The 27,706-nt window shown below is 39.3% G+C and overlaps 1 protein-coding gene across 2 annotated transcripts; it reads left to right on the top strand.

The window, feature by feature from the left end:
- Positions 1–274: 274 nt before the first annotated feature.
- Positions 275–27,100, top strand: FBXO7 (F-box protein 7). Of its 2 annotated transcripts, none has more exons than XM_037846409.1 (9): positions 275–632; positions 4,333–4,627; positions 9,592–9,819; positions 11,211–11,352; positions 14,540–14,623; positions 19,678–19,773; positions 21,607–21,783; positions 25,366–25,403; positions 26,401–27,100. In XM_037846409.1, exons 1-9 carry the CDS (start codon positions 511–513, stop codon positions 26,788–26,790), a joined length of 1,572 nt encoding a protein of 523 aa, XP_037702337.1. In that variant the 5' UTR covers positions 275–510; the 3' UTR covers positions 26,791–27,100. The 2 variants fall into 2 exon arrangements, with proteins under 2 accessions (XP_037702337.1, XP_037702339.1); XM_037846411.1 differs by lacking the exon at positions 275–632 and adding an exon at positions 766–1,031 and having other exon boundaries at positions 4,485–4,627.
- Positions 27,101–27,706: the final 606 nt, after the last annotated feature.

The following is a 27,706-nucleotide window of genomic DNA, read 5'->3' as shown; positions in this document are numbered from 1 at the left end:
GTTTGCCACGCAGGAAATGAGGTAAGAACCATGGACACATGGCCTTAAGGAGTGGCGAGTAATACTGTCTACAGCAGCACTTTCAGCGCTAATGTTTTTCCAGGCACTTCTGGAGAGAGTCGAAAAATCCAGGAAGTGAACGAGCCGTGATCCCAGCGCCTCGCCGCAGCCTGGGCACCTGCGCAGTTGGGCTCCTCCAGGGTAGCGCCGTTGAGCGCCGAGTCATCGATCGCAAGTCCGGAAGCCGCCTGCGTCGGCGCAGGCCACCAGCTGCCGGCGCTCGGGATCGACTTCAGGGGGCGCCCGTATGGGAGGGGCGGAGCGTCCACGGTTCAAACTGGTTGGCCGGGTGTACGCCGTGGCGCAGCTTTCTACCCGTTACACTTCGGCACTCTCACAGCTCCGGTAGTTATCGGTCCCGGGCCGCCGCTTGAGGCGGGAGCTTCTCAACCGGCTGACGCCACCGTTGGCGCCTCCGAGTCTAGGCGCTTTGCGGTTCCCGCTGCCGCCATGAAGTTGCGGGTCCGGCTTCAGAAGCGGACCTGGCCGCTGGAGATCCCGGAAGCAGAGCTGACGCTAGGGCAGCTGCGCGCGCACCTGGGCCAGGCCCTGCTGCCCACTTTGGGGTACAGGTAAGCGGGGGCGGGCCGGCGTGGGGGAGGTGGAGGCTCGGCCAAGATGGGGTTCTCGGACCACTTAGGTATTTGCATGGGGGAGCGTATGCGTGCGTCGCGCTGTGCAGCCGTCTGTGCGCCTTGCCGTCGCCGGGCGTCGCCGACGGCTCAGCGCAGGTGCGGGGACGACCCGAACGGTGACCTCGGGACTCGGCTCCGTGGGGGCGTGGCCGTGCCGGGTCGCACCTAGTACTGTGACGCGCTCAGGCCCGGGGCCAGTGCGCCGAGGCCGAGCTCGGAGCGAGGACCGGGGCTTTCGCGCCATGTAGGGAGCGGGACGCTGGGGTTGCTGCTGGCGGGGGTCCCAGCTCCAGGAGCTCATGGCTCAGCCAGCGGGGGACTCGGATCCCCTCCAGGGTAAGAAATGGATTCCGTATTTACAGTAAACGAAGCCGTGGCTAGGATAGAATGCAAAATGTACACGATTTTTACGTTTAAAGATGGAAATTCTGAGCTTATATTTGGGTTAACGTTTCTAGGCTCTAGGGCGTTTAAGTTGACTTTCTTCAGCTGTTGGAGCGTTTCAGTGAAAAAGTTTGGGAAGTACTGGTAGAAGTTAAAAATCTGCCCTCGCTGGTAAGTCGCCGATTACTTGTACTGCCGCTGTAAAGCCGCAATAATTATTTTTAAGAGTAGGTTAAGCATCTGTGTGACCGCTACCTCGGTGAACATTGGCACTTATCCATTGCAGAGTTTTAGAAAAGACACAGCAGGTAGGCTTGTTTCAAATCATTTCATTTTCCTGGGGGAGATGTTGCTTGTTTGCTGAAACGGAGGTAAACTTTGGCCTTAGGATGACCCTGCGGAGCTTTCAGCTTTGGGATCGTGAAGTTGAGATCGCATTTTGTTACTAACTCATGGGGCTGCTGTTTTGTTTTCACAGCGGTATTTAGTTTTTTGGCAACGATCTAGGAGTAGGGGGACAAAGTAAGGGCACTTCTTTTCGAATATTGGGCCAGTGAATTTGAAATTGATGAGTATGCTAAAAATTTTTATGAAAGGATATTACCTGGGTTTTTTTTTTAAGGGATTTTTTTCAAAAGAAAAGAAAACTTTTGTGTTAATTTAATTGAAATTGCTCCTTTCATAAGACTTTTATAAGCTTCTGGTTTATTTTTAGTGAATTCAGTAAAATGAGCCATTTTGTGGACTTCTCACTCTCATTATTTAGGTTAAGGCATTATTAGATTGAATGTAAGTCTGGTTTCCTCCAGATTTAAAAAAATGTCGAGGTATTGTAATAACTTATTTTCAACATCATAGTAAGTGACATGCCTGTTGTTATTTCTTGTATTAAACCTAAGTATTTTGATTACTGCTCTCATTACCCCACCATAAATTTTCACCATGAACTTCTTTTTAAGGCATTTTCATATATGTATGCGTAGATATTTTATTATTATCTTTTAATTAGGTAGGCAGTCTTGAAAGCATGTGAAATTCAGTATGACTCTGCCCAAGAGCCTAAGTTAGTTTCTCTTTCAGGTTTGTTTTCACAGATGAGGCTGGTTGACAGGAAGGACTTTAAGCTGCAGCTTGTCAAAGTAAATTCATTCTTTGGAAAGTATGTTCGTTTTATAATAAATGGGCAGTGTTAAAGCATGTACATATGGCAGTGTTGTTTTTAAAGTGTCTTTACTGAGCAAATAGATCTGGAATTGTTATAAAATATTTTGAAAAAGCCTGGAGTTTCTAGTTTCATTTCTTGATTACCTTATGAAATGTTAAGGTAAAATTATTTTCTCTTCATAATGTCTTTTCACAATTTCAGGAAACAGAACCATGTTTTAACCCTTCTGGAAGACGACATATTTCTTTAGAAATAGCTTTTTCCTTTTTCAAAGGGGGAAGGGAGGGTGGCATTTTTCTTAAGGGACAGTTCTTTCCCTTCTCTATGAATAGATGTTTGAATATGCATTGTACTAGATACTGTTTAAAAACTTTTGCTGTGACACATGATCCATAAGCACATATAGTTCATTTAAGGTGTTTTTCTTTTTTTTCTGCCAAAGTTGGGATGGTGTTTTTCTGGGCAGCTGGAAGATTTTCAACATTTTGTTTATCAAAGCACTTTGAAAACGGTAGCAGAGTCACTTGTTTTCTGAGAAGCAGGAGTAGTTTCTACCAAAACTGCTAGTAATTAATAAGCTTGGTAATGCTAACGTACTAGTAACTAGTAAACTTCTAGTCATTTCTCTACCAAAGACACTTTAATTGATAAGAAAAAATATATTTATGTGTGGAAGAAAAACATAAATGCATTGTTTTGAGCACTTTTGAAAAAAATGCTGCATTGTAAGAAAGAATAAACAATTTTAATCTCTCAAAAAGTTAATGAAAGCAACATTATAAAATATTTCACACTTTTGCTAATTATTTCTCACCACTGTGTGATGAAATGGTTATTCTCACAAGGTCAGATAATCTGTGATGGAGAAGGGATGGGAGTTTATTGCTTTAGCTTTATTCGAGCTCTTAGGTTGTTTAGCAGTGGGTTTTTGGATTTGTACTGTCTGCCATGTAAAAGGCATCATTACTTATCATCCGTAGAAAAGTGAACATCTGCTTGTCATCATCAGTAGGGGAGTGAATTTGTGCTCATTTGTCTACATACATATACCTGTTTTGATTATGAATATTCACTTAGGACCTGGGTCTAGTATTTTGAAACTAGAGCATGCTAATTGTCCTGTAAGGTCTTTGAAAAAGGCAGCCCTGACTTCAGTTTCATCATCATCTTTCCAGTTAACTTATGGTGTTTCCATTTATTCCACAGATACTTAGAGTACCTACCACTTGCCAGGTGCTGGGGATACAGTGTTCAGTTAGACAAGATCCTGATCTTATGGAGCATTTTCTAATGGTGGGGTAGAGAAGAGAAACAGCAAACAAACAAATATGCTTTTGTATAATGGTATTAAAATAAAACTAGAATGTGACAATGGAATAGTGATAGAAGCTGGGTGGGAGGCATCCCTGAAGATGTGACATTTGAATGAGACCTGAATGATGAGGAGCCAGTTTTTGAGGAACAGATAGCAAGCTTATGTGAACATAGAACAATGAGTGAGAGGATAGACAGGTGGTACCAGATGAGGTAGGGGAAGTGGTTAGGAATCAAATCACAGAGGGCTTTGGAGGCCATGATAAGGATTCTATTCCCAGTAAAATTAAAGCATTGGAGCATTTTCAGCAGAGGACCGATGTGATATGCTTTACGTTTTAAAAAGACCATATTTCATTGAATCTGTTGTTAATCATAAGATGCCCATTTGTTTTATCTAATACTAAGAAAAGATGCTGCCAATTAAATTGATATGCCACTGATTTTAAGAAGTGTTCACTTTCAAGGATGTCAGATAGTAAAGTATGCATCTTAGAATCAATGAAAGTATGGATTAATGGTAGAAAATTGTTGTATTCTGTTCCCCAGCCTTGAGTTTCAGTCATAAGAAATCTGTAACCTAGGTATTTGGTGATAACAACAAATAATTGTCTCACAATTTTGGCTTCCCCCTTTTTTGTTTTGTTTTGTTTTTGTTACTTAGTTCTTCTAGTACCTTATATATCATGTACCTTATATGTCTTTAAATGTATTTATTATTGAGGGTAATGGGAATAGGTTGCTCTTACTGTCCTTATTCATCTTTCTTGGCAGTTCTGATACCCGGTTTGCAATTACATTGAACAGCAAGGATGCCCTCACTGGAGATGAAGAGACTTTGGCTTCATATGGGATTGTTTCTGGGGACTTGATAAGTTTGATTCTTGAAGATGCCATTCCAGCACCTAACTTGCCTTCATCCACAGATTCAGAGCATTCCTCACTTCAGAGTAATGACCCGCCTTCTTTGGCTGCCAGCTCCAACCAGTCCAGCACACAAGATGAACAATTGAATGATCCATTCCAAGGACAGGCAGCCCGATCCGATGTCCGGAATGATGATAGTATGGTGGGTATCAAAGACTAAGATACAAAAGGGGGTAGTTGATACATCAGATTGACACTTCAAATGAATTCTGTATCAGGATAAGCATCATCAATAGATTACAGATAATATCTGTATAGAACTTTTTCCCCCCAGCCAAATGCCTGAACCAGTATTGGTTTGCTATTCATGAGTACACAGTTTTTACCCATTTGTTTTATTCTGGCACTCACTCTTTCAGATGAATTATCCCTTGGCTTCTGTTGTTGCCTCTAAGCTCATAATTTCCAGCTTTGCTTCTCTGGTCTGCTCAACTCATTAAGGCATGTACACACACACACACACACACACACACAATATATTGAGACTATTTCCATATGATCACAGGATGTTGCACTGGATTTTTTTTTTAAATTGTACCTCAGGCTCTATTTGCCCAATGTAAGTTTGGAAATTTGTGAACCAATGTTTTCTTCTTTCTAAATAGCTACCTTTTACTTTTAGTGGCACTTCTCTTTTCCTGAGCCTAAAACCTTGGAGTGATTTTTGATTCCTTCCTTATGTCCAACACGTTAAGAAACCCTGTCGACATTTTGTTAGGGCATATCCTTATGCTGCTTTTACCTTGTTACCTCTCTCTCTCCCCAACTCTTTGTGCATATTGTGAACCTTTAACAAATATAAAACGAAGCTCTCAAAGTCACTGCAAAATAATTAACCTCTTGACTTGTTTTTCCCACATAAATGCCAATAATAAATTTTTAGCACTTGTAGAGCATTTTCCGTTTACGAATACTGCTGCAATGGCTCTGCATTTTCAAAAAGCAAATAGACAAGGGAGGTGTCAAGAGGTGACTACATTCTTCACTCACTTCAATTTCTAGCACTAGTTCCTCAACTCCCAGCATCCCACCTCTGGCAGAATCACAAAAAATATAGTTTGGAGGAGGGGGTAGATGACAAGACTGTTAAATCACATTTTACTCCCCAACCTCTGCACTGACAGATCAGGAATGATTCCTCTCAAAAAGAGGCATGGTGGCAGGGGCCCATGGTGGGGATGCTTCTCCCTGGTATGACACTGAACTTTACCTGCTCAGACCCCAAGGGTACAGCAGAGGGACTGGGAACCACTGTGCTCATGGAGTGCTCATTCTCAAAAATTGTAGAAAAAGGATTTAAAAAAAAAAAAAAAGAAACCCTATCAAGTTTTCTTTTCCATCCCAGGCTTCCAGTGTCTATGTTTTCCATTCTACCTTCTGGGTTCAGCTTCCTCCTATATATTTTTAATTATTTTGTTCCCTTGCTCTTTAGTAACAGGTGTATCTTTAGACATACCTGTGCTCATAACTTTTGAACTGAAAAAGACCCAATATCTCTAGTTCAACCCTTTCATTTTACAGAGGAGGAAAATGTTCCTTATCACCTTCTATCTAGTTTTCAAGGCCTCACAAAAATTTGCCCCACCCAACCTCTCCAGGACTTTCTGCTCTTCTTTCCTCTCAACTGTCATCTCCAGTCAGACCAGGGTCCTTATCACTTTCCCTCCACCAGCCACCACATGCACAGGCTCATGTGCACACACACACACAGCCTCGTGGCTGCTCTATGCCCTTGCTTCTGTGTTCACCCAGCCTGGAACTCAGTGCCTTCCCTCCCTCTCCTATCTGAGTTTCTACCCATCTTCCAAGTCTCTTGTCAACTCTAGCCCAGTTATTTTTTTAAATATCTTTAATTTCTTTTATTGATTTTCTTTATTGCTTTGTAAGCACCTTTTTAAGTTCTTGTGTCACAGATTATCACTTTTATTAGTTAATTTTGTGGTATCAATATGTGTATCATCTTGTTAATTTTTTTGTGTGTACACTTTTCACTGCAGCTTAATTTTTTTGTGGGCCTTAAACCTTTGTAAGTATTCATGATGCTTATATGCACATATGGGATGCTAGAGATTCACAGAGGAGGACATCGAGAGCAGAGCTTCTCAAACTTTAATGTGCATATGAATTCCTGGGCCTCTTACTAAGTATAGAAGGTTTTTAAAAACACTTTTTTTTGACAGTTTGGTAAATGGTGAAAATTATCTGTGGCAGATAGATGGATTTTAATTTATTTTTAGTAATAGTATCCAGAGAAATTTAAGCAAGTTAGAAAACTTTTATGAAGCTCAAAATATTTCTGTAATTTCTTTTTTTTTTTTTTTTTTTTTTTTAAGAATTTATTGTGTTTCTGTCACATCAGGATAATCTAGGGAATGAGGAAGAATATTTAGCCATATGTTTAAATTACATTTCTGAATCTGGCTGATTTCCTTTGCTTCTGTGTACTACAAAAATTGTCCAATAGATGGAACTTTTCAGAGTATATATGAATGTTGCTTTACTAGTTTCTTTTTGGAAACTTTTGAGGAATTAACAGTGCCTCAGGTTAGTAATTTCAGTTCTTAAAAGCATGTTTTATATTCTACGACTTGTATAGGGTAGCTGTAAAAGCTTACTGTGGAAACTGAGCTTGGAATCTCATAAATAATGCTGTACACACTTGAAACAGTATGCTCTGTTAATTAAGCATAGAATGGAACATTAGAAAAGGAAAATAGATGGGTAAAACTTGAAACAGGAGGAAAACGTGATTTTTTATAATTAAATGTAAATTAATCTTGTTTCCTTGTATTTGGGAATACATCCAGTACCTGTTGAGTCTTAAATAAGAAACAGGAATAACTTGGTATCAGGTTCTAATATTAGTTCTCAACTGCATTTTAGTCAGTTGTTTCAATCTTTTGCAAATAACAGATGGTGAAATGATCTGTTTAGAAAGATGCTGCTCAACATATTTTTTTCATTCCCACACAGTGTAAGGAATATGATGAATATTCTTATCAGAGGTTGTCAGTGGCTCTCATGGAGTAGGAATGAGGTTTGACAAGCCCATTGGAGTATTCTGACATCTCCCTCCTATGTCATTATCAGTTCAGTTTAATTTTTTTTTGTTTTGTCCACTTATCATCTTTGCCACGCAACTGTAAGTAGTAAATGGCCTAAAGTTAGGCATAATAGGTAAAGAAGTAAGAACCTATATACGTCATAATTTAGCTAGGTTGTAAGTGGTTTTTAATGCAGTGGTTTCTATTTTCTCAAAAAATAGGATGGAAATGGTTTTGTGCCATACCTCCTTTTTAGGTAGTATGTATTGTAACGAGCTTGTAGATTTTAAAAATGAATTTGGATCTTTCCGTAAGCCATCAGAGCTTAGGTCCTCAGGGATTTTGGAAGAACAGCTATCACCTCTGGGTCCTTTCCATTTCTCCAGTCTTTTATTTATACTATGTAATTTTAATTTCCTCTGCCTCATCTTTAATGGAAAATAGGAACTTAAAAAGAAGCCCATGCTTTGCATTAAGAATTGAGCACATGCCTAGGAAACAAACTTTCTGAGCAAAATCAACATAAGTAACAGTCTTATTGAAGCTACATATTGTGTCTAAAAGCCCTGAGCTGCAAATCTGGAGATACGGGTTCGTTTCATATTTTTATTAGCTGATAACTTTGATTTGAGTTATTTAATTTTTCAGAGCCACAGTACATCATCCATAAAAAAGCTACATTATCTGCCTTGCCTATTTCATAGGATTGTTTTAAGGATCAAACAAGAAAACACTTTGAAAAGAAAAACATTATGAAGTTGTAAGATATTACTCGTTGAACAGACGCTTACTGAGTACCCACTGTGTGCCAGGTTCTGTACAGAGGATACGAAAAATGGATGGCATGCAGCCCTAAGTTCTCTGCATTTCTCAGAGTACTTTTTTCAAACGATTATAAGTAATTTATAGAAACTGAGCCTTGAGAAAGGAAAGGAAGGTAGTGTTTCCTGGTTAAGTGTTATGCACACTTTTTTTTTTATCGTTGGACATCTCAGCCTTTTATAATGCTAATAGTTGTCCCGGCCCGCGGGACAATCAACAGAAGCTCCAAGTCCTGCGAGGGAAGAATGGTATGGGACAAGAGACACGAAGAATGACAGCAAGACAGGTTTCTGATCAAGCTGCAAAATTTTATTGAAGAGGCAGGGTATATATGCTCTAAGGTAGAGGGAGTGGCTAGTAAAAACGGGTGGCGGCCTAGGATTGGTGGCTGCAAAGGCGGGTGGCGGTCTAGGATTGGTGATTGCTGTTGCTAGGGCAGGCGGCAGAAGTACGGTTAGAGCTTTTGGTGGAACTACCGTTACTTCCTTAAAGAAGGCTAATTATAGCTTAGGCTGTTCTTGCATCAGCCCTGGCGGCCATGTTGCATGTTACCGGTATCGCTGAAGGTGAATATTATATATGCTACCTTAATTGTCCCCAACAAAGTGATTTTGTGAATATGGAGAATAAGGTTAGGTGGCTATCGTATGTTGCATTTTCTGAACTTACTTGATCATTGACCCCTCTTTTCCTAAGAACATCTAGGGCCTTATTACAAGGCACAATTTAGGGAAATTTTGCAGTCTGCATTGGGGAAGTACTGGTGGGTTTTAAGCTGGAACACAGGACACAATTGGATTCTTGTCAAAAAACTGGCTGCAGTGAGTGGAATTATTGTAAGACAAGAAAGCGGAGGCAGGGATACTTGTAGGTGGGCTGTTGCTGTAAGTCAGGAGATCAGTGAGGAGAGTCTGGAGCAAGGCAGTGCCCGGGGAAAGGAAGGGGCAGATTTTAGAGATATGTTGAAACTTTGAAGACTAATCAGATTGGGGATGGGGTTTAGTAAGGTAAATCATCCCAGTCTAGGATGATTCCCTGGTTTTTGTCAAAATTGGCTAAGTAGAATTAGGAGATAAGGAATTCAGGAAGGAGGAGCAGGTCGCAAGCTCATTTATTTATGAGGGCTCACTTAAAATGTCTTCTGTTGCTGAACCTATGATATTCATTTTGGGATACAAAATATATTATGTAAACATAGAAGTCTACTTAATGAATTCACTGCTTTTTGGATCCTTTTCAGTCAGGGCCTATTCAAGATTTTGAAGCTGAGTCAACTCAAGATGTGGTGGATTTGGAAGAGGGCACAGGTTTCTGTCCCTCGGAACCCATGCTCTGCAGTGAGGCGGTGGAAGGGCAGGTGCCCCATTCGTTAGAGACCCTGTATCATTCAGCTGCCTGTTCTAATGCCAACGATGCCTTGATAGTGCTGGTCCATCTTCTCATGTTGGAGTCAGGCTACATACCTCAGGTAAGTACTCGAGAACAAACGCACATTTTGTTTAGGGTATAAGTCTCTCATTGTGAAAGGGGTTGTATCAATGAATACCATTAGGGTGTTGTGGTGTTCTAGGTTTCTTGATTAAATGGGGTTGGGTATTGAATGTAAAGTGCCCAACACAGTAAAGGGCATTCAGTAGACACACAGTAAATGTTCCTTTCCCTCCTTTCCTTCTTTTTTTTCTCCTTTGTCAGTTTTTAGTTAGTGGGGTAGGGTGATGACAACTATGGTAAGAAAGACAGAAGATTGTGGGTAGATAGTGTGGTTAATGAGTGTGGATTGGGCATGACTAGACAGCTGGCCCCCTAGGATTTTTTTTGCATGTATTAATGCCTCTGTGAAATACTAGTAACATAAAAGATTCAGTTAGGGAGAGGGCCGTTGTTCTTTGCTGTAGTTGGCTTACCTTCAGTCATTCACTCATTCATTTATTCATTCAGTATCCATTTTTAGGTATCTACCAGTATCAGGTTCAGTATTTTGTCCCTGCCCTCAGATTGCTTATAAATTGGGGGGAGGTGAAAGGTAGCTGCTTTCAATTTGATCTTAGTCTGGGGGTGGGAGAAATAGACAGTTATACAGACCATTACTATGTTGTTAAGTTCTGGGACAGATAGATTGTAGTGCCCCACAGAGGAGAACATCTAGAGTAGCGCTTCTGAAACTTTAATGTACATACAAATGCTTGGGGATCTTACTAAAATGCAGATTCTCATTTAGTAAGTCTGGGGTGGAGCCTGAGATTCTACGTACTTCCACAGGATACCCAAGCTTCTGGTCTGTGGGCCATGCTATGAGTGACAGCTAGAGTAATTCATTCAGTGGCCGTCCAACACCTGCAGCATGCCATGCATTGAGCCAGGACTCAGAGGATAGAGACACTAGGGCAGTCCTTGTCCTCAAGTCCTTAGTGGGAGAGAGGGAGAAAGAAAAAGGTTGTAATATATTATGTAACATAATAGAAGGGGGTAACATTAGAAAAAGAACAGAATGTTAGGGGATAAAAAAAGAGGGAATGGCATATTGGAGGTTTTTTTAGAAAAGCCTTCACAAAGGAAGTGATATTTGAGCTGAGGTCTTAATGACTGTGACTTTGCTAGGCAGAGAAGGTAAGTCTTTGAAAAGAGAAATTAATCTCCATTTCTGTGGTGTTCTTTTACCTATTTGGAAAAAATTTTTGATAGAAAAATGTTAGACCATATTGTCTTCTGTTGATAGCAATATTAATGATTTGACACATTTTTAAAAGAGTATTGTATGGAATGCTATTTCTAGATAAGTTAGGGACCTCTTGGCTTTTTAATCTTTTTGAGAATAACACCTTTCTTCATTGTTTGTTTCACTTTCATTTCATTCCCCAGGGGACTGAAGCCAAAGCAGTGTCCATGCCAGAGAAGTGGAAGTGGGGCGGTGTGTATAAGCTGCAGTACTTGCATCCTCTCTGTGACGGTGGCTCTGCTGCTCTCACCTGTGTGCCTTTGGGAACCCTGATGGTCATAAATGGTATTGGAATACAGAGTCGTGGTCCTTAGTTTGGGATACTTAAGTGTTTCTCTCCTAGTGTTTTGTTTGTTTGTTTGTTTGTTTTTTTAAGATAACTGCTTTACTTCCAACCTGTTTCTCCTAGTGTTTTATAGCCATTTCAGTGATTGGCTATCATGACGTAGTTATGGGTCTTTCTCAACTTTATTTATTTAATCTGTAGACCACTGATAACAGTGTCTGAAAGATTATGAAATATGGGGTTGATGTTTGGGCCAGCTGCCTTCACTCTTGGGGCAGTCATACTTTTTGGATATCTTAACCTTGTAATTTTTTTGCCAAAGGGGGAAAGTTGTTTCAGATACAAATCATAGGCAGAAGTTTTCAGTTGGGAATAAAGTTGTGATAATAGGTGGGAGACAAATTGATCACACATGAACTCTTTGAAGAATCCTTGTTCTCTATGCCTGTGGGTGGCTTGTTTTGTTTTGTAAACCTAGATCTTGAGCTGAAAAATGGTGAGATTGAGTTAGCGGTTATTATTTTTTGTTTTAAATTGAGCTGCAGTTCACATGACACAGTTATCTGTTTTAAAGTATACGATTCAGGGACATTTAGAGAATTAACAGTGTTGTGCAACCATCGTCTCTCTCCATTGCCCTTCAAGAGAACACTCCGTACACATAATCATTCCCCACTCCCCCCAGCCCATCACCTGGCAACCTCTAATCTGCTTTCTGTGTTTGGATTTGTGTATTCTGGATATTTCATATGAAAAGAATCATATATATGACCTTTTGTTTCTGGCTTCTTTCACTTAGCATAAAGTTTATGAGATTCATCCAAGTTGTAGCATGTGTGAGGACTTCATTCCTCTTTATGGCTGGATATACATGGGTATACCCAATTCGCTTATCCTTTCATCTCTTGATGGACATTTGGGTTGTTTCTACCTTTCGGTAATGCTGCTATAAACATTCAGTTACAAGTTTTTGTGTGGGCATGTTTTCATTTCTCTTGGGTATGTGTCTAGGCATGGAATTGCTGGGTCATATGGTAATATTGTGTTCAGTTTTTTGAGGAACCTGGAATTCACTTTTTATCCAGTTTGGCATTTCTGTGAACAGAAATGCACGGAAACACACTGCTAAGGGTTGTGAGGCCTTAGTGTGTTTTGTTTCTTTGTCCAAACCCTTGCCCAGAATGAGTTCCTTTTTTTTCCTCTCCAGTTTGCACATTAATAAATTTCAGTGGGAGAGCAGTACATTCCATCTTTGCATTTTGTGTTGGCTCAGATGCTACGCAGGCCCATACCCCCTACCAGTGGTCTATGCAATAGTCTGATGATCACCCATTCTGGATATCCATTTGAGTGTATGAGTGACTAGTGCCTTTCACTTTTGTTTTGTTTGTTTTTTGAGGTTCATCCTTTTAGGCCAGACAGGATAGTGTGGTGAGATTGAAATGACTGCCTTTTTATTTTGCTTTGTTTTCACCTTTTGTATGTAGCAAAGACAGTCTGATGGGCCTTAGGTTAGTGATTTTCAACATGTTCTGCAGCCAGTTAGTTTCTGCTGCGATGAAATCTCTGTTTACTTCTTACACTTTGAGCAGCAATATGTTTTTCTTTTTCATTTTTTGAGGTCCTTTGTAAGATTTTGTTTGAAAAAATGATTTTTTCTGCTAAAATTAATTTTGAAAACTACTGATCTGTCTTGATCTTTGAAATTAAAGATAGTTCTAGGTCTCCTATCATGTAATTTCTGCTATTTCCTTTTTTTTTTTTTTTTTTTTTAATTCAGTTTTATTGAAATATATTCACAAACCATACAGTCATCCATGGTATACAATCAACTGTTCACAGTATGATCATATAGTTATGCGTTCATCACCACAATCTATTTCTGAACATTTTCCTTACATCAGAAAGAATCAGAATAAGAATAAAAAATAAAAGTGAAAAAAGAATACCCAAACCATCCCCCCATCCCACCCTATTTGTCATTTAGTTTTTACTCCCATTTTTCTACTGATTTTTTTCAATTTTTTAACTTTGTTTATCAAAAAATTAAAAACAAACAGGCAAACAACAACCAAAAAAACCCCACAACATTTCAAACAAATCTGCTATTTCCTTTTAATTATCAAATTCTTAGAAATCTTATTTAAAAGTCTGAAAGTTTCAGCTCTAACAGCTTTGGTGGTACTCCACATTTGTCAGGCCGTGACTATCTGATGGCAGTAGGACCTAGCATTGTGTCTCTAACAATTTGTCACAATTAGCAAATGGAGCTTTTAGTTGGATATTGTACACAGAGCATCAATACTTTCTGCTTTCATCTAATCATTCTGCACCATGTCATAACTTGCAAATAGTAAATGTGAGGTATTTTCTGCCTTGATTTCTTATTATAAAAGCACTTTAACAACACTTGTACAATAATCTCTATTTATTAGTTTCAGGATATTTAATATAAAGAGAATAACTGCTAAATGTCTTGATCTCTTAGCTTCTATTTTGTTCCTTTACTATTCTTGGTAAATCAGCTGCTTGCAGACTTGTGTGGCAGACAGCCATTCCAGGCTTGATTCTTTGAAAAGAAGCAGTGTGTTCTTGAATCTTTTTCCTTCACCCAAGGCATTCTGCTCAGTGCACATGTGCACAATCACATCACTGGCTCTTTCATGGAATGAGATGAAGTGCGCCTTTGTATATGATTAAAATTGAACCCTCTGGTGATGTCAGGAATATCAGTCATTTGGGTCTAGGGAGAGATGAGGCTGTGAAAACTAGCAGGATTCTTTTAATGAACAAGGCAAGACTCATTGCCATGGGTTAAATAAAAAAATTAATGGAGTTTTTAGAGACCTTGAGAGAAATAATGATTTTATTGTGTTTAGCTGACTCCTGTTAACCTTGTTGCATGTCTTTCAATTACTAATAAGCTGCTGTTGGTAACACTTAGTGGATTTGATATAAAGATGCTTACTGTAGTTTTGAAAGGAGGTGTTTTAGAGGGATTTTATTTCATGTGATGGCAGGTTTACACTTTTGACCTTGCTGTGAGGGAAGGAAACAGGCATAGAACAGTTTGTTTTGTATAAAGTCTTTTTGGTATATTGGAGGCAAAGAAATGCAAGTCCATGTTAAAAAATGAAAGCAGTTGATGTGACAACATTTTTTCAACTTACTTTTGCTTACTTACAGCTACATTAAAAATCAACAATGAGATCAGAAGTGTAAGAAGATTGCAGCTGCTGCCAGAATCTTTTATTTGCAAAGACGAACCAGGTAATATAACCCATGATTGCTTTCACTCTTGGGTTAAAGCTTAGAGAGCTTCACTTTAAAAAACACTAAAAGATAATGTTCAAAAGACAGAAAATTTCTAAATGAGATTAAAACAAGTTCAAGACTATTGTCTCTTTTTTCTTTAAGAGTGCAAAGGTTTTGATTGTAATTTGGAGATTTTGTTTCTTTTCTGTTTTTCTTTGGGTCTTAGAGTGCTGAGTTATTTTATATTTATACTGCCACTATGAAATGACACTAGTATATAATTCATCACCTTCTGGTTGATGCTACATAGTTTCTGTATTAATCTTTGGAGATCTTTCTAGCATTGAATTTAACCAGTATGGAGAGGTTCAGTGTATTGTGGAAGTAGTGCAATGCAACTTCTTTGGTGAAGATTAATGGAGGAAGAACCGCATTCAGAATGTTTGTTTAGACCATGTAAAGTTGGTTGCTATTTGAAGCAGTTTGGAATTTTACCAGAAGTTTGCATTCTAGGCATGGTTTTGCTTATATTTTATAAAATTATTAATAGATGCAAAGAAGACAAGTTTTCCTCTCTGTTGTTTTTCTGTAAAACCTGAGCTGTGAGAGGAAGGTAGGTGGTCAAAGAAAAAGAGGCAGGTGTAGAGGGGAGTAACATCTTTTAAGTGTCTTATTGTGTGTTGGACATGTGACTTTATGTATGTTATTTCATTTAGTCCTCAGAGTAGACTTACGAGGAGGGTTTTAAAATCCACGTGGGAAGTGATGCAGTACAGTGCGAAGATGGCATTTGCAGCAGTATCTTTTAAGGGAACCCTAGCTAGATCTGGACCTTTCCTTTGAAGGCCCGAGACTTATTTTAGTTCCTAGGGGAGGTTAGGCCCTGAGAGACCTCAATTTATACTAACTACAACTGATAGGAAAAGGAGACATCAGAATACATACCTGTAAGGTTCACTGGTTGGACATAGGAAGTAAAACTTCGGCATTAGCTGAATTGAACATTAATACCAGACTAGACCAATATTCCTCAATCTTTTTTTCATTATCGTCCCCTTGAGAAGGCTTTTTAGACAGTTTTTTCTACTATACTCTCAGCCTGAGCTCTATAGGTTGGACACAGCTCTATCTGTCTGTCTGTCTGTCTGTCTGTCTATTTATTTATTTAATTCATTTTTTAAAATTTTATTTTGAAATAAATTTAAACTTACAGGAACAGTTGCAAAAACAATACAAACCCCATACACAGAACTCCAGCATACCCCGACCCCCCTCCCCTGATACCCCGATCCACCAACTTTAACATCCTGTCACACCAGTTTCTTTCTTTCCCTCCCTATCTATTATCCATCATCTATTGCTCTGTCTTCTGAACATGAGAGCAAGCTGCACACATACTTGAACAAACAATATCATTCACATATACATTTCCCATGAACAAGAACTTTCTTTTATGCAATCACATTAAGCGCAGCTAAGAAGTTCAAGAAATTCAACATTGATACAAAACTTACATCTGTATTTCCTTTTTTTTTTGTTATGTCGCAACTGTGTCTCTTTGAGCCTCCTCTCCTCCATCCTCAGATCCCATCAAGGATCATCCTTGGCATTTAATTGTCATTATCTATTTAGACTATTTTTTTTTCAATCATGAAAACATATATACAGCCTAAATCTTCCCATTCCACCCCCTCCCTAGCATTCCATTAGTGGGATTAATCACATTTAGAATGTTGCAATGCCATCACCTTCCCACCATCTGTTACTAGAAATTTCCCTTCGCCCCAAACAGAAACCCTACACTCATTTCTTAACTCCGCATTGTTCCTTACCCCACTTCGCATAACCCATACTCTACTTTTCATCTGTATTGTCATATTCTCTGATACTTTCTTTGTGTTTACTGTGCGGCTTAAATTTAACCTCTTAAATCTATAACAATCTTGTTTTTCTTTGATACCAACTTAACTTCAATAGGACACATAAACTATGTTTCTATACTCTTCCGTTCCCCCACCTTTATGTAGTTCTTGTCAAAAATTGCGTATTTTACATTGGGTCCAAAACCATTGATTTATCATTACAGTTTATGTATTTTAGATCCTGTAGGAAGTAAATAGTGGAGTTACAAATCAAAAATACAGTAGTATTGGTGTTTATATTTACCATGTGATCTTTACTGGAAATCTTTATTTCTTCATGTGGTTTCAGTCAATTGTTTAGTGTCCCTTCCTTTCAGTCTGCACAATTCCCTTTAGCATTTCTTATAGGACTGATCTACTGGTGATGAAGTCCCTTAGCTTTTGACTATCCAGGAATGTTTTCATCTCCCCCTCATTTTTACCCTCCAGGTATTTGTGAATTCTCCAAGTCTCTGAAGGTTCTTGACTTCTATTTGTATTCCATTGTGGTCAGAGAATGTGCTTTGAACAAATTCTTTTTTTTTTTTTTTTTTTTTTTAGTTTATTGAGGCTTGTTTTATGTCCCAGCATATGGTCCATTCTGGAGAAAGATCCGTGATCACTAGAGAAGAATGTGTGTCCTGGTGACCCAGGATGTAATGTTCTATATATGTCTGTTAAAATTCTCTCTCTCTCTCTCTCTGCTTTCTTTGTTTCTCTGTCGGTAGAGCTCCCTTTCGTATCTGAAGTAGGGCAGGTCTTTTATTAGCAAAATCTCTCAGCATTTGTTTGTCTGTGAAAAATTTAAGCTCTCCCTCAAATTTGAAGGAGAGTTTTGCTGGATAAAGTATTCTTGGTTGGAAATTTTTCTCTCTCAGAATTTTAAATATGTCATGCCATTTCCTTCTCGCTTCCGTGGTGGCCACTGAGTAGTCACTGCTTAGTCTTATGTTGTTTCCTTTGTATGTGGTGAATTGCTTTTCTGTTGCTGCTTTCAGAACGTGCTCCTTCTCTTCAGTATTTGACAGTCTGTTCAGAACATGTCTTGGACTGGGTTTATTTGGATTTATTCTATTTGGAGTTCACTGGGCATTTATGCTTTGTGTATTTATATTGTGTAGAAGGTTTGGGAAATTTTCCCCAACAATTTCTTTGAATACTCTTTCTAGACCTTTACCCTTCTCTTCCTCTTCTGGGACACCAATGAGTCTTAAATTTGGATGTTTTATTTTATCTATCATATCCCTGAGATCCATTTCAATTTTATTTATTTTTTTCCCCATTCTTTCTTTTGTTCCTTTATTTTCCGTTCTGTGGTCCTCAAGGACGCTGAGTCATTGTTCACCTTCCTCTAGGCTTGTACTATGAGTATCCAGAATCTTTGTAATTTGGTAAGCAGTTTCTTTTATTTCTAGAAAGTCATCTATTTTTTTATTTACTCGTGCAATGTCTTCTTTATGCTCTTCTAGGGTCTTCTTGATGTCCTTTATATCCTGTGCCATGCTCTTCTTCATGTCCTTTATATCCTGTGCCATGCTTTTGTTGTTTGTCTTTAGTTCTTTGATTAATTGCTCCAAGGACTGTGTCTCCTCTGATCTTTTGATTTGGGTGTTGGGGTTTGGGTTCTCCATATCGTCTGGTTTTATCATATGCTTTAAAATTTTCTGTTGTTTTTGGCCTCTTGGCATTTGCTTTACTTGATAGGGTTCTTTCAGGATATGAAAAACACCAATCTCTAATTTGTCAGATCTACAGCTTGGTGGTATACACTTTCTCTAACTAACCAGCAGATGGCATCCGCGAGTCACCTGTTCCCCTCTAGTCAGTTCTCCCCAACTTTGTCTTTGTGGTGTGTGGGGGTCTGATTCTTGTGGGGTTCAGTTGGTGCATTAAGTTTGGGTGTGTTGCTGGTGCTGTCCACCCTGAATGTGGGGCGTGTGTCTGAGTGGTTAGGGAGGCAGGGCAGCTTTAATAATCAAACCTCCTAGGTGTTCCCAGAGATTTAAGGCTGTTGCAAGAGTCTAAACCTTCGTTTCAGTCTCACCACAGATTGTCTCTGCCACTGACCCACAAGTCCTTGGTATTGGCATAGGGTCCCTGGGATTTCCAAGCAGGTCCCTCTTCCCAGCCGTGCTCTTCCAGGACGTCTGCTGAGGGAAGGCTGTGCCACGTCACAAGTGTGCGCTGGCCCTCCAGGGATGCCCTGGGCCGCCAGGCTGTGCGGGGATGTTCCCAGCCTGCTGTAAAGATGGCTAAATAGGGCCTGTTAATTTCCCCCTTTTCGCATAGCTCCGCCTTCCCAGCTCCAGGACAATTAGCTGTGGGTGCACTAAAGGCCACTGTCCGTGACCAATATTGTGGCGTGTGCACGGTGTTGTGGGAAACACTTCCCGTCACACTGGGACCCTTGGCATGGCTCTGGGCTGTGGCTCCGGTCCCGGGCAGGAGCGTCCCCAGCCCGCCAGGAAGATGGCTGAAGGGGCGCAGTTTCTTTCCCCTTTTGGCTCCCCTCTGCCCTCCTGGCTCCGAGGCAATTAGCAGCGGGTGCAGGAAGGGCTATCTTCCACTCCAGATATTGAGGCATTCACAAGGCCCGCTCCTGCTGCACTTCACTGTGCAGTTCTTGCCGCTGTATCCACAGCCACTCCTGGGTTTTTGTTTTTTTCTTTAAAAAGAACTAGTCCCTCTCCAAACGCCAACCCACGGTTTCCCCACACTGCAGGACAGCCGCTGGACTTTGAGCTGGCTCACTCACTTGTTTCAGAATGCAGACTCCTGGTTTCACCAAATGCATGGTCCCTGTGCATTTAGCAGACCCTGTCCAGTTGGTGCATCGCTGGAACTGGTGTTCTGGGTCACTTTCTGGTTTTTATCTAGTATTTTTCACGGAGGTGTTTTTTGGCCCTGTCTCACCTAGCCGCCATCTTAGGTTCTTCCTCTCTATTTATTTTACATCATGGGATTTTAACTTTATGTCTAAGATTCCATTTTATGAGTTGTGTACTTTATCTTCCCTTCTACTAGGCACTTTGTTTCATGTTTATATAGAAATTCTTATTTGTGAGTATTGATTTACTAATTTGATTTGATTGACAGAAGTAGAGGATACCATTTCAACTTTTTCCACTTCATTCTGTGTTCTGGTTTTTCATTAAAAAAATATTCTAGTGGAAAATGTAGCCGAGATGTACAAGGATCTTCAGAAGCTCTCCCGCCTCTTCAAAGACCAGCTGGTTTATCCTCTTTTGGCTTTTACCCGACAAGGTGAGATGATAAATTATATCACAGGGTGAATGGCTAGAAGAAATAATGTTTACTCAGTATGCTTGGTGTCTCCATGACATCTGAGCCATCCATTCTCCTACTGAAATTCTGCTCTTTTAAGACTAAGTTTAAATGTTAATTCCTTAAATGCTATTCACTTCCTTTTTTGTATTTCCATAGCTTTTTGTACATACCTTTATTGTAGCCCCTTTTCCAAGATATCGTCGTCGTTCATATGATTTCTTTCTACCTAAGATTGTGAATACCTTGAAAGCAAGGCATGTATCTTATTCACTTTTGTATTCTCGTGTTTTAGCCTATAAAAACTTGAATAATAAATGCATAAATAAATAATGCATGGGCTGTACTTTGGGTCTTCTTTTTTTTCAACCCACATTTGTTGGGGCTGTATGCTAGGCACTTTATTGGAAGTTTCACATGCATCATCATTTAATGCTAATGATTTTGAAGTACGATTTTTTATAATCATAGATGATGAAATGAATTCTGTAGGGTTTATAATTCACTCAAGATCACTATTAGCTCTCTCTAATTTGTGTTGTAGTAAAAATATATTTTTTTTTAATCTTGGTAACTTAAAGAGCAAGCATTCATTTCTTGCTCAGGGGCATGCTGTATGTGGGTTAGCTTTGGCTGAAGGAGTAGCCCCTATCCAGGATGTGCTCCTGTTGGGACACAGTGGGGAGAGAGGGCAGAGGCCCTACCATGTGTTGATTCTTAAAGCTTCTGCTCAGAAATGGTAGCTGTCACTTCTACTTAGGTTTCATTGGACAAAAAAAGTAAAAAATGGCGAAGCCTGGTAGTAATGGGATAAGGATGTAGAATTATAGGGTTGGCAGTGATTAATTATGGATCATAATACAATATATCATAGTCGTTTAGCTAATAACTCATTTCAGACTTATACAAATATACAGATAGATATATGGCTTTATTTGCTATCTGTGCAGAGAAATGAATTATATTTTAGGTCTCAAGTTGCATGGCACTATGGTTATTATTACCATGTGTTTGTTTCTTCCTTAGTTGGGAGAAGGGGAATAATGTGAATTTTAAAACTCTTTGATATGTTTTTGTACGGTTTTGATTATCTTTGCTACTGGAGAATAGTATCACAAATATTCCAAAAGAGCTAATAATCAAAAAAGCATATACGTTTGACTTTTAATACATTTTTTCTTCTTTTCTTTCCCCTTTTTGGCTCTGCTTCTGAGTTAATATACCTCCCTTTTTTTCTAGCCTGCTAGACATCAAATAATAGTAATTGCTAATACTGTCTTCCTTGCTATGCTCCAAATATTGTTAAATGCTTTCTATGTTTTAACACATTTAATTCTCATAACTACTTGGTGACGTAGGTAGTAGTAACCCATTTTGCAGATGAAAAAATTGAGTTAAATTACTTGTGCAAAGTCACACAGCTAATAAATTGCAGAGTTGAGAACCAATCATATAACCCAGCTAAGTATCCGTTCTCTGTTAAGTGACTAGAGAACTTGTATCGCATTAAATAGCGCTTGATGTAAGAGAGGCCATTGGCTAGTGTTTAGAAATTATCATTGTGATTTGTAATGAAGTTTGATTTGTATTAGTATTTGTGTTTGTACAAAATGATGGAGGGGATAAAGGGTTTAGAATTGTGTGAGTGAGTTGGTAGTCATATAGTCAACTGGAGGTTAAAAATTTATAGGTAGTGTACAGTTAGGTAATTGAGACTACCATCTGTCACCTCTTTCAGAAAGGAACAGGTTGGCAATTGTGGTGAAAGATGGATGCCCTTTACTCAGTTATAACTTTTCTTTTTCCTTTTAGCACTGAATCTGCCAGATGTGTTTGGGTTGGTAGTCCTCCCACTGGAGCTGAAACTACGGATCTTTCGGCTTTTGGATATTCGTTCTGTCCTGTCTTTGTCTGCAGTTTGTCGTGACCTCTTGATTGCTTCAAATGACCAACTCCTGTGGAGGTGTTTGTATCTGCGGGATTTTCGAGGTGATTTCCATAATGACACATTAACAAGAAAAGGGCACTTTGTTAGGGAAAGTCTTAATTACTCAGCTTGCCAAAAGTCTTTAGTTTTAGGCTTTTTTTTTTGGAGTTGTAAATGATCGTAACTAATAACCACAGACCAGAGAAGTTCTAAGCTTCATATGCCTTTCCCTGTGTCCTGAAAGATCCCCATTCATCTTTGTGATCTCCACAACCCAAGTGGCACATTACGATAAGTAGATTATTTCAGGGTGGACAAATGGAAGCAAAACAGGTTTATTCTCTCTGTATAGACCATCTTCAGTATCTGGCTTAGAGCTGAGTGGCCATTTGTAATGTGCTTCCCCCTCCCAGCACCACTCACCACCCTTGCCGTAGTGACTGCTGCCTGAGCGCTGCTGCCTGAAGACCTGGAGCTGGCAGAGCCTCTCCAGCTTCAGAAACAGAGGGTGAGCGAGTCCCTGCCTCCAGGGGCAGAGCACTGGGCAGGGCCAGTTCACTGGAATGTTGGCACGGAAAAGTGCATTCCCGCACACTCTCTAAAGTGTCTCCCTTACTTTTTATAAAGCTTGACATGCTCCTAATTCAGTATTCATGTGAATAAACAAGTATCTTTTTTGGGCAGGAATCTTTGGGAAGATTAAAAGTCTGTCATTGGTTCCCATTTTGCTGTGAATTAATCAGATTGCTTTCTTGAGATGAACTGCCCTGAAGGAATGGGAGTTGTGATTGGGAAAGAGAGAAACCACTTTTGGTGGAAAGAACATGGTAAAAATGCCAAAGTAGGGGATTTAGGGCCTCAGTATGGCTACTAAGGGCTGAAGGGAAAAGACGGCAGAGCAGACAGGGAGGCAGGGTATGTCCCAAACGGTTTTCCTCCAGTAAAATACTTTGCCCAAAGCTGATTCTGTAACTAGGATGAATGTCTCCTTTTCGCAGTGATCCTCTGGATCTCTGGGATGCCTGCCTGAGATAGATCTTACTGTGTTCCTCTGGTGCTATACTTAAGTCACATTGTGGGTTAAATATTAATTAAATTTTCATTTCTATTAGAAGATTCATTCAAATCTGGAAATCTAGATTACAGATCATCTTGGAGCCTACCTCTAAAAGTAACTTAGGAACTGATCATAATTAAACTTGGATTTGAATATATAAGTCAAAGGGTATTTATTCTTTTGCTTGAATGTTTATTTCATGTTTTGTTTTTTACATGTGTTAGTCATTTTGTTTTTCTATTATGACAGTAGTCAGGATTTAAAGTCCACTGAGAAAAATGTTCTCTCCACCACAACCTAAAAAAAGACACTTCTTTAGCTCTGATAACTGTGGTTTAGCATTGCTTCTGTAACTCTCTCAGTGTATGACCCCATGTATATCTCCCAGAAAGGACCTGTTGGCAGTTTACATTCTCTCCAGTTGGTCAGGTTGGAAAGTTGATTTCAAAGTTTATAGTAAAAAGAATGATGCCATAGGGGTCTTGTGAGCCGTTGTGGATAGCCGTGTAGCCATCCCTTGTGTGCAGAGGCGCCAAGTGATTGCAGGTGGGTTAAGGGTGACATCATTTATAGTGTACCTCTGTGCACTTATTTTTCATAGAAATTGTCATTTCTTTTAAAAATCCTCTCAGGAAGGTTTCTGAAGAACAAAAGTAGACTAACGATCTGGGAAATTTATGCGGATAATGAAATTTGAGGTATTTGAATTCTGACTGGAATGTGCTGACGATACTCTTTCATTTACCTGCTAAACTAAATATTCTTAGGATGTTAGCATCACGTGCGACTTAGAAATAGACTTGGGTTTGACTTTTCCTACAGGAATTGTTGGAAGTTGTGGAGAAAACAAGAAAGGCAGTATCAACATACTGCTTCCAGTCAGGGACAGTGATATACTGGGGCTAAACTGGTGCCCAAGACCATCAATTGTTCAAGGAGCAGAGAACAGAAATTTTTACTCTTTTTTTTTTTTTTTTTTCCCCCCTCAGTGGAGGAGAAACATTTTTGGAATGAGTTTAATAGGTTATGACCACTAGGCAAGAGATTCTTCACCTGTGGCCTGTCGTTAGGGTAGCTTTATTTCTGTAGGGTCAGGTTCTGGTGACCTGGTGACCACTGCAGCAGACCTGACGATGGGACTTGGGGATGGTTTGACTTTATCCAAAATGTAAAAGATGCTTGCCATGTGCTCCAAGATTTGCAGATACAGGGCTAAAAACTCCACCATGGAACTTCTTTTCTGCCACTGTCATGTTACTGGGTATCAGTGTTTTTCAAATTGGTTGGACCCTGGGGTGGGTTATGAAATCAATTTAATAGGTCATTTTACTAAAAAAAAAAAAAAAAAAAAAAATTAGAAAAATCAGCATGCGTTTTATATAATGGGAACAAACTTCTGTTTTAGTTATATATATATATGGATATATACTGGTTGCAATGTAAAATATTATGGTTCACATCAAAAAAGTTTTATTGATAGTTCTGTATATACATTAATAACACCACCTTAGCAACTGTACAAATCCGATGGGTAGATCCCCTTCCTTTTGCTTTTTAAATTAGAATATCATGTAGAGTAATTTGAATTGTTAAAAAGAATTTTTTTTCCTTTCTTTTAAAACTTCAAAATGTAAGCAGTAAGTGTGACCTGGTTTGTTCCTTTTCTTCCTTCCTGATTCCTAAGGTCCTCATTCCACTTTAACTATGCTCATGAATCTAAAGTTTAAATGTTATTTTGAAAACAAATTCTTATTACAGTCAAAATGAAAAGACAGAGTGACCAACACATATCACAGAACTGGCAGTGAAAAAGCCAGTATCATATAAATACTCATGAAGAGGAATAAATGCCCTTTCACTTGTATATTCATGAAAGTTCAGGTTTAAATTATTCAGTCTCTACCTCTTTTCCAGATTGTGGTCACAAACTGATTTCTGAGTTTGAGTGTTCAGATTTTAAAATGAATTTTCCTATAGACATAATAGTTATGGGGCTAGAGCTTTTAAAAGTCTTATTTTCATGTTATTGTCATGTCATTAGACTTAACAAAGTTGAAGGGTTCCTCTTCCCCCATTTCACATATTTCGAATAAATAAATCTGTTAAAAAACACTTAGTCATGGACATAATTCTGATAGTTGAAACTGTCCAGGCAGGGTTGGGGAAGAACGTAATGTAACTCAAATATGGATGAAAGCCTGAAGTCAGCTATGAATGTGAGGTGTGATACGGATGCCTCAGAAGTTGTCCCCCCATGAGACATGGGGTTAGAAGCAGCTCCCACACCCAGACGAAATCAGGGATGAAGGTGGGGATGGGACTGTTTAGTGCAGGGAGAGAGCAGCCACATATCCTCAGTAGTTCCGGAGTCAGTTGTTGCGTGGGATTACAATGCTGAGCTCCCTTAGCCATAAAGAAAGGGTCTGAATTAGAATCAGAGTACAATGATAAAATGTGTGTTGTACAAGTGACTCATGTTCCTTTTTGTGCTTAATGTGTAAGTTTCAGTTTCCTTAGGAAAAAAGCAAACCTGTTTAATGCTGGATGATGAAGTTTTAAATCCTTATTTTTTGTTTTTCCTTTGTAGACAGTACTGTCAGAGCTCGGGATACAGATTGGAAAGAAGTAGGGTAGTATTTTAATATCAAGGCTAATGTTTATAACTGAAATAGCTAGTGAATTAATAGATTAAGGACATTTCACTTTATTGTGATGTAATGGAATGTTTCATTTAATTTATTGCTAAATTTCATTGAATGAAAATCTTCTCAAATTTTATCTTCGACTTAGTCCATATTTTTCTGTAATTACACAGGAAAAGATCCTAAAACAATGATTGTTTTTCACCTTCACTTGATACAAAACATTCTCACTTATTCTTGTTGTCAGAAAAAGCTTAAGTTCATGCTAAGGTAGTCTTTAGCTGTTCAGCTAGTTAGAATATAGGACATTATGAAAGAAATAAATTATGTTTTGTTTGCAGATAACTACCATAAAGGACATTGATAGGACTGAGGAAAACTCTTTGGAATGAAGGAATAGAGAGAAGAATAAAATTCAACAAAATTATCTAATACTTGCAAAATACACAGTACTATTCTCTAGGAAGATGTCCCATCCTCTATAATACACATCTTGTTTTTTTGTTGTTTTTGTTTAATTGAGATCCATTAGGGACATAATTTAGGTGAAAAAGTGAAATGTAAGTTCTGCTCCCTTCCCCATACCTTAACTGTGTATTTTGTGGCATGACATTTTTACACAAATTCAGATTTCCCATTTTCAAAAAAAGGCTGACTTTAGATGTTTTAGTTTGCGGTCTTGAAGTAATGTCACTCGGTTATCCCTCCTTTGGATTTGTTACTTCATATTAGCACCAGTTATCTCAGTTGCAGTGTAGTTTAAGGAACAGAATTCACCTGGCACTGTGTTATTCGGAGCTGGTATCTTATTCATGCACATGGAAACTGGTAAAAGTTCTCTCCTGTGCACTGCTATTCTTTGTCTGTCTTGCCTTGATAGTATTGTAAAAGTTTAGCTAGATCTGTACAATGAGAGCAAATTGGAATTTTGGGAAAACATCCAAATCACTTACCATATCTTGTTCTTTTTCGTTCTATAGCTGTACAAGAGGAGGCACAAGCAGAGAAAAGATGCTCAGAGAGGGCGGCATGTGATGTTTCTGCCGTCCTTGCCCCACCCCGTTCCATACTATCCCAACCCCTCTTGCCCCAGACCTTTTCCTTCCAGCCCCCTCTACCCTCCAGGAATTATTGGTGGTGAATATGATGTAAGACCAATACTTCCTTATGTTAGGGACCCAATCAGTTCACTCATCCCTGGGCCTGGGGAGACACCCCCCCAGTTCCCTCCACTCAGACCACGTTTTGATCCCATTGGCCCACTTCCGGGACCTAACCCCATCTTGCCAGGGCAAGGTGGCCCCAATGACAGATTTCCCTTCAGACCCAGCAGGGGTCGACCAACGGACAACCAGTTACCATTCGTGTGATTGATTTGTAATCGCACTTCTTGAGCTTGTTTTGTTTTTGTTTTCTAAAACTGCAGCTGTCGTCTTCTTGGGGTGCTGATCCTTAGTGTTATTTTCTGATTGTGATGGTGAGAAATCCACTCACAGAACCTTTCAGTAGATGGATTTAAAGCTCCAAGGATGGTGTCCCCAGGCCCACGGGTTTTTACTGCATGGTGAGCTTGGCCTTGGAAATCGTTGGCTCCTGATTTCCCCTTTGCATCGCCCCCCTCTGAACGAAGGTTGTTTACTAATAATGTTCTGCATCAGATTAAAAAAAAAAAGTAAATAACATGGTAGTCTTGATTTTTTTACGGAAAGATACTTAATAAACAGAACAGTGTCACAGCATGTCTTAGGGCATTTAAAAATTATAAGAGAAACTATTCATGTCATCCAGGTTATTGGTTACTCAGGAGATTTCCCTTTTTTTAAATTTAATTTTATTTAATGGCACCCTTTCTTCAAATGAAATTGTTTGCAGAAGCCTAGTTTATAAAATGAGTAAAAGCAGAGCTAGTTGACTGAACTGGGCCTTGGGGTCAGTGCCCTGGCACCAGCAGTGCAGTCTACCTCCTCTCTCTGCAGCTCTGTCTGAGGGTCCCTAGTAACCCTTCCTGGGCCCAGGAAGCAGCACTGTGTGAAAACCCCAGGGTTAGAGGGACTCTCGTTTCCAGCTCCTTCTTGGTGTGGGGTTGTTTTGAATGATTGCTTTCCCTTGTGTTTTGAACATGTGGTGCCCTCATTGTAATCAAAGTAGATTGACATCCTTTTAACAAGTTTTATGCCTTTGAGTGCTGCTCAGATTCTTCTTCAAAGCTAGCCTCTTATTACTTGAAGAACATTTTGCTTTTAAGACTTGAGATACACAAAATTCAAGGTTTATTTTTCCTACAAG

Source organism: Choloepus didactylus, chromosome 8 (genome assembly GCF_015220235.1).
Source record: "Choloepus didactylus isolate mChoDid1 chromosome 8, mChoDid1.pri, whole genome shotgun sequence".
In the NCBI taxonomy this organism is placed as follows: domain Eukaryota; kingdom Metazoa; phylum Chordata; class Mammalia; order Pilosa; family Megalonychidae; genus Choloepus; species Choloepus didactylus.
The sequence above is the reverse complement of the archived record's forward strand: the minus strand, read 5'-3'. Positions and strand labels throughout refer to the sequence as shown.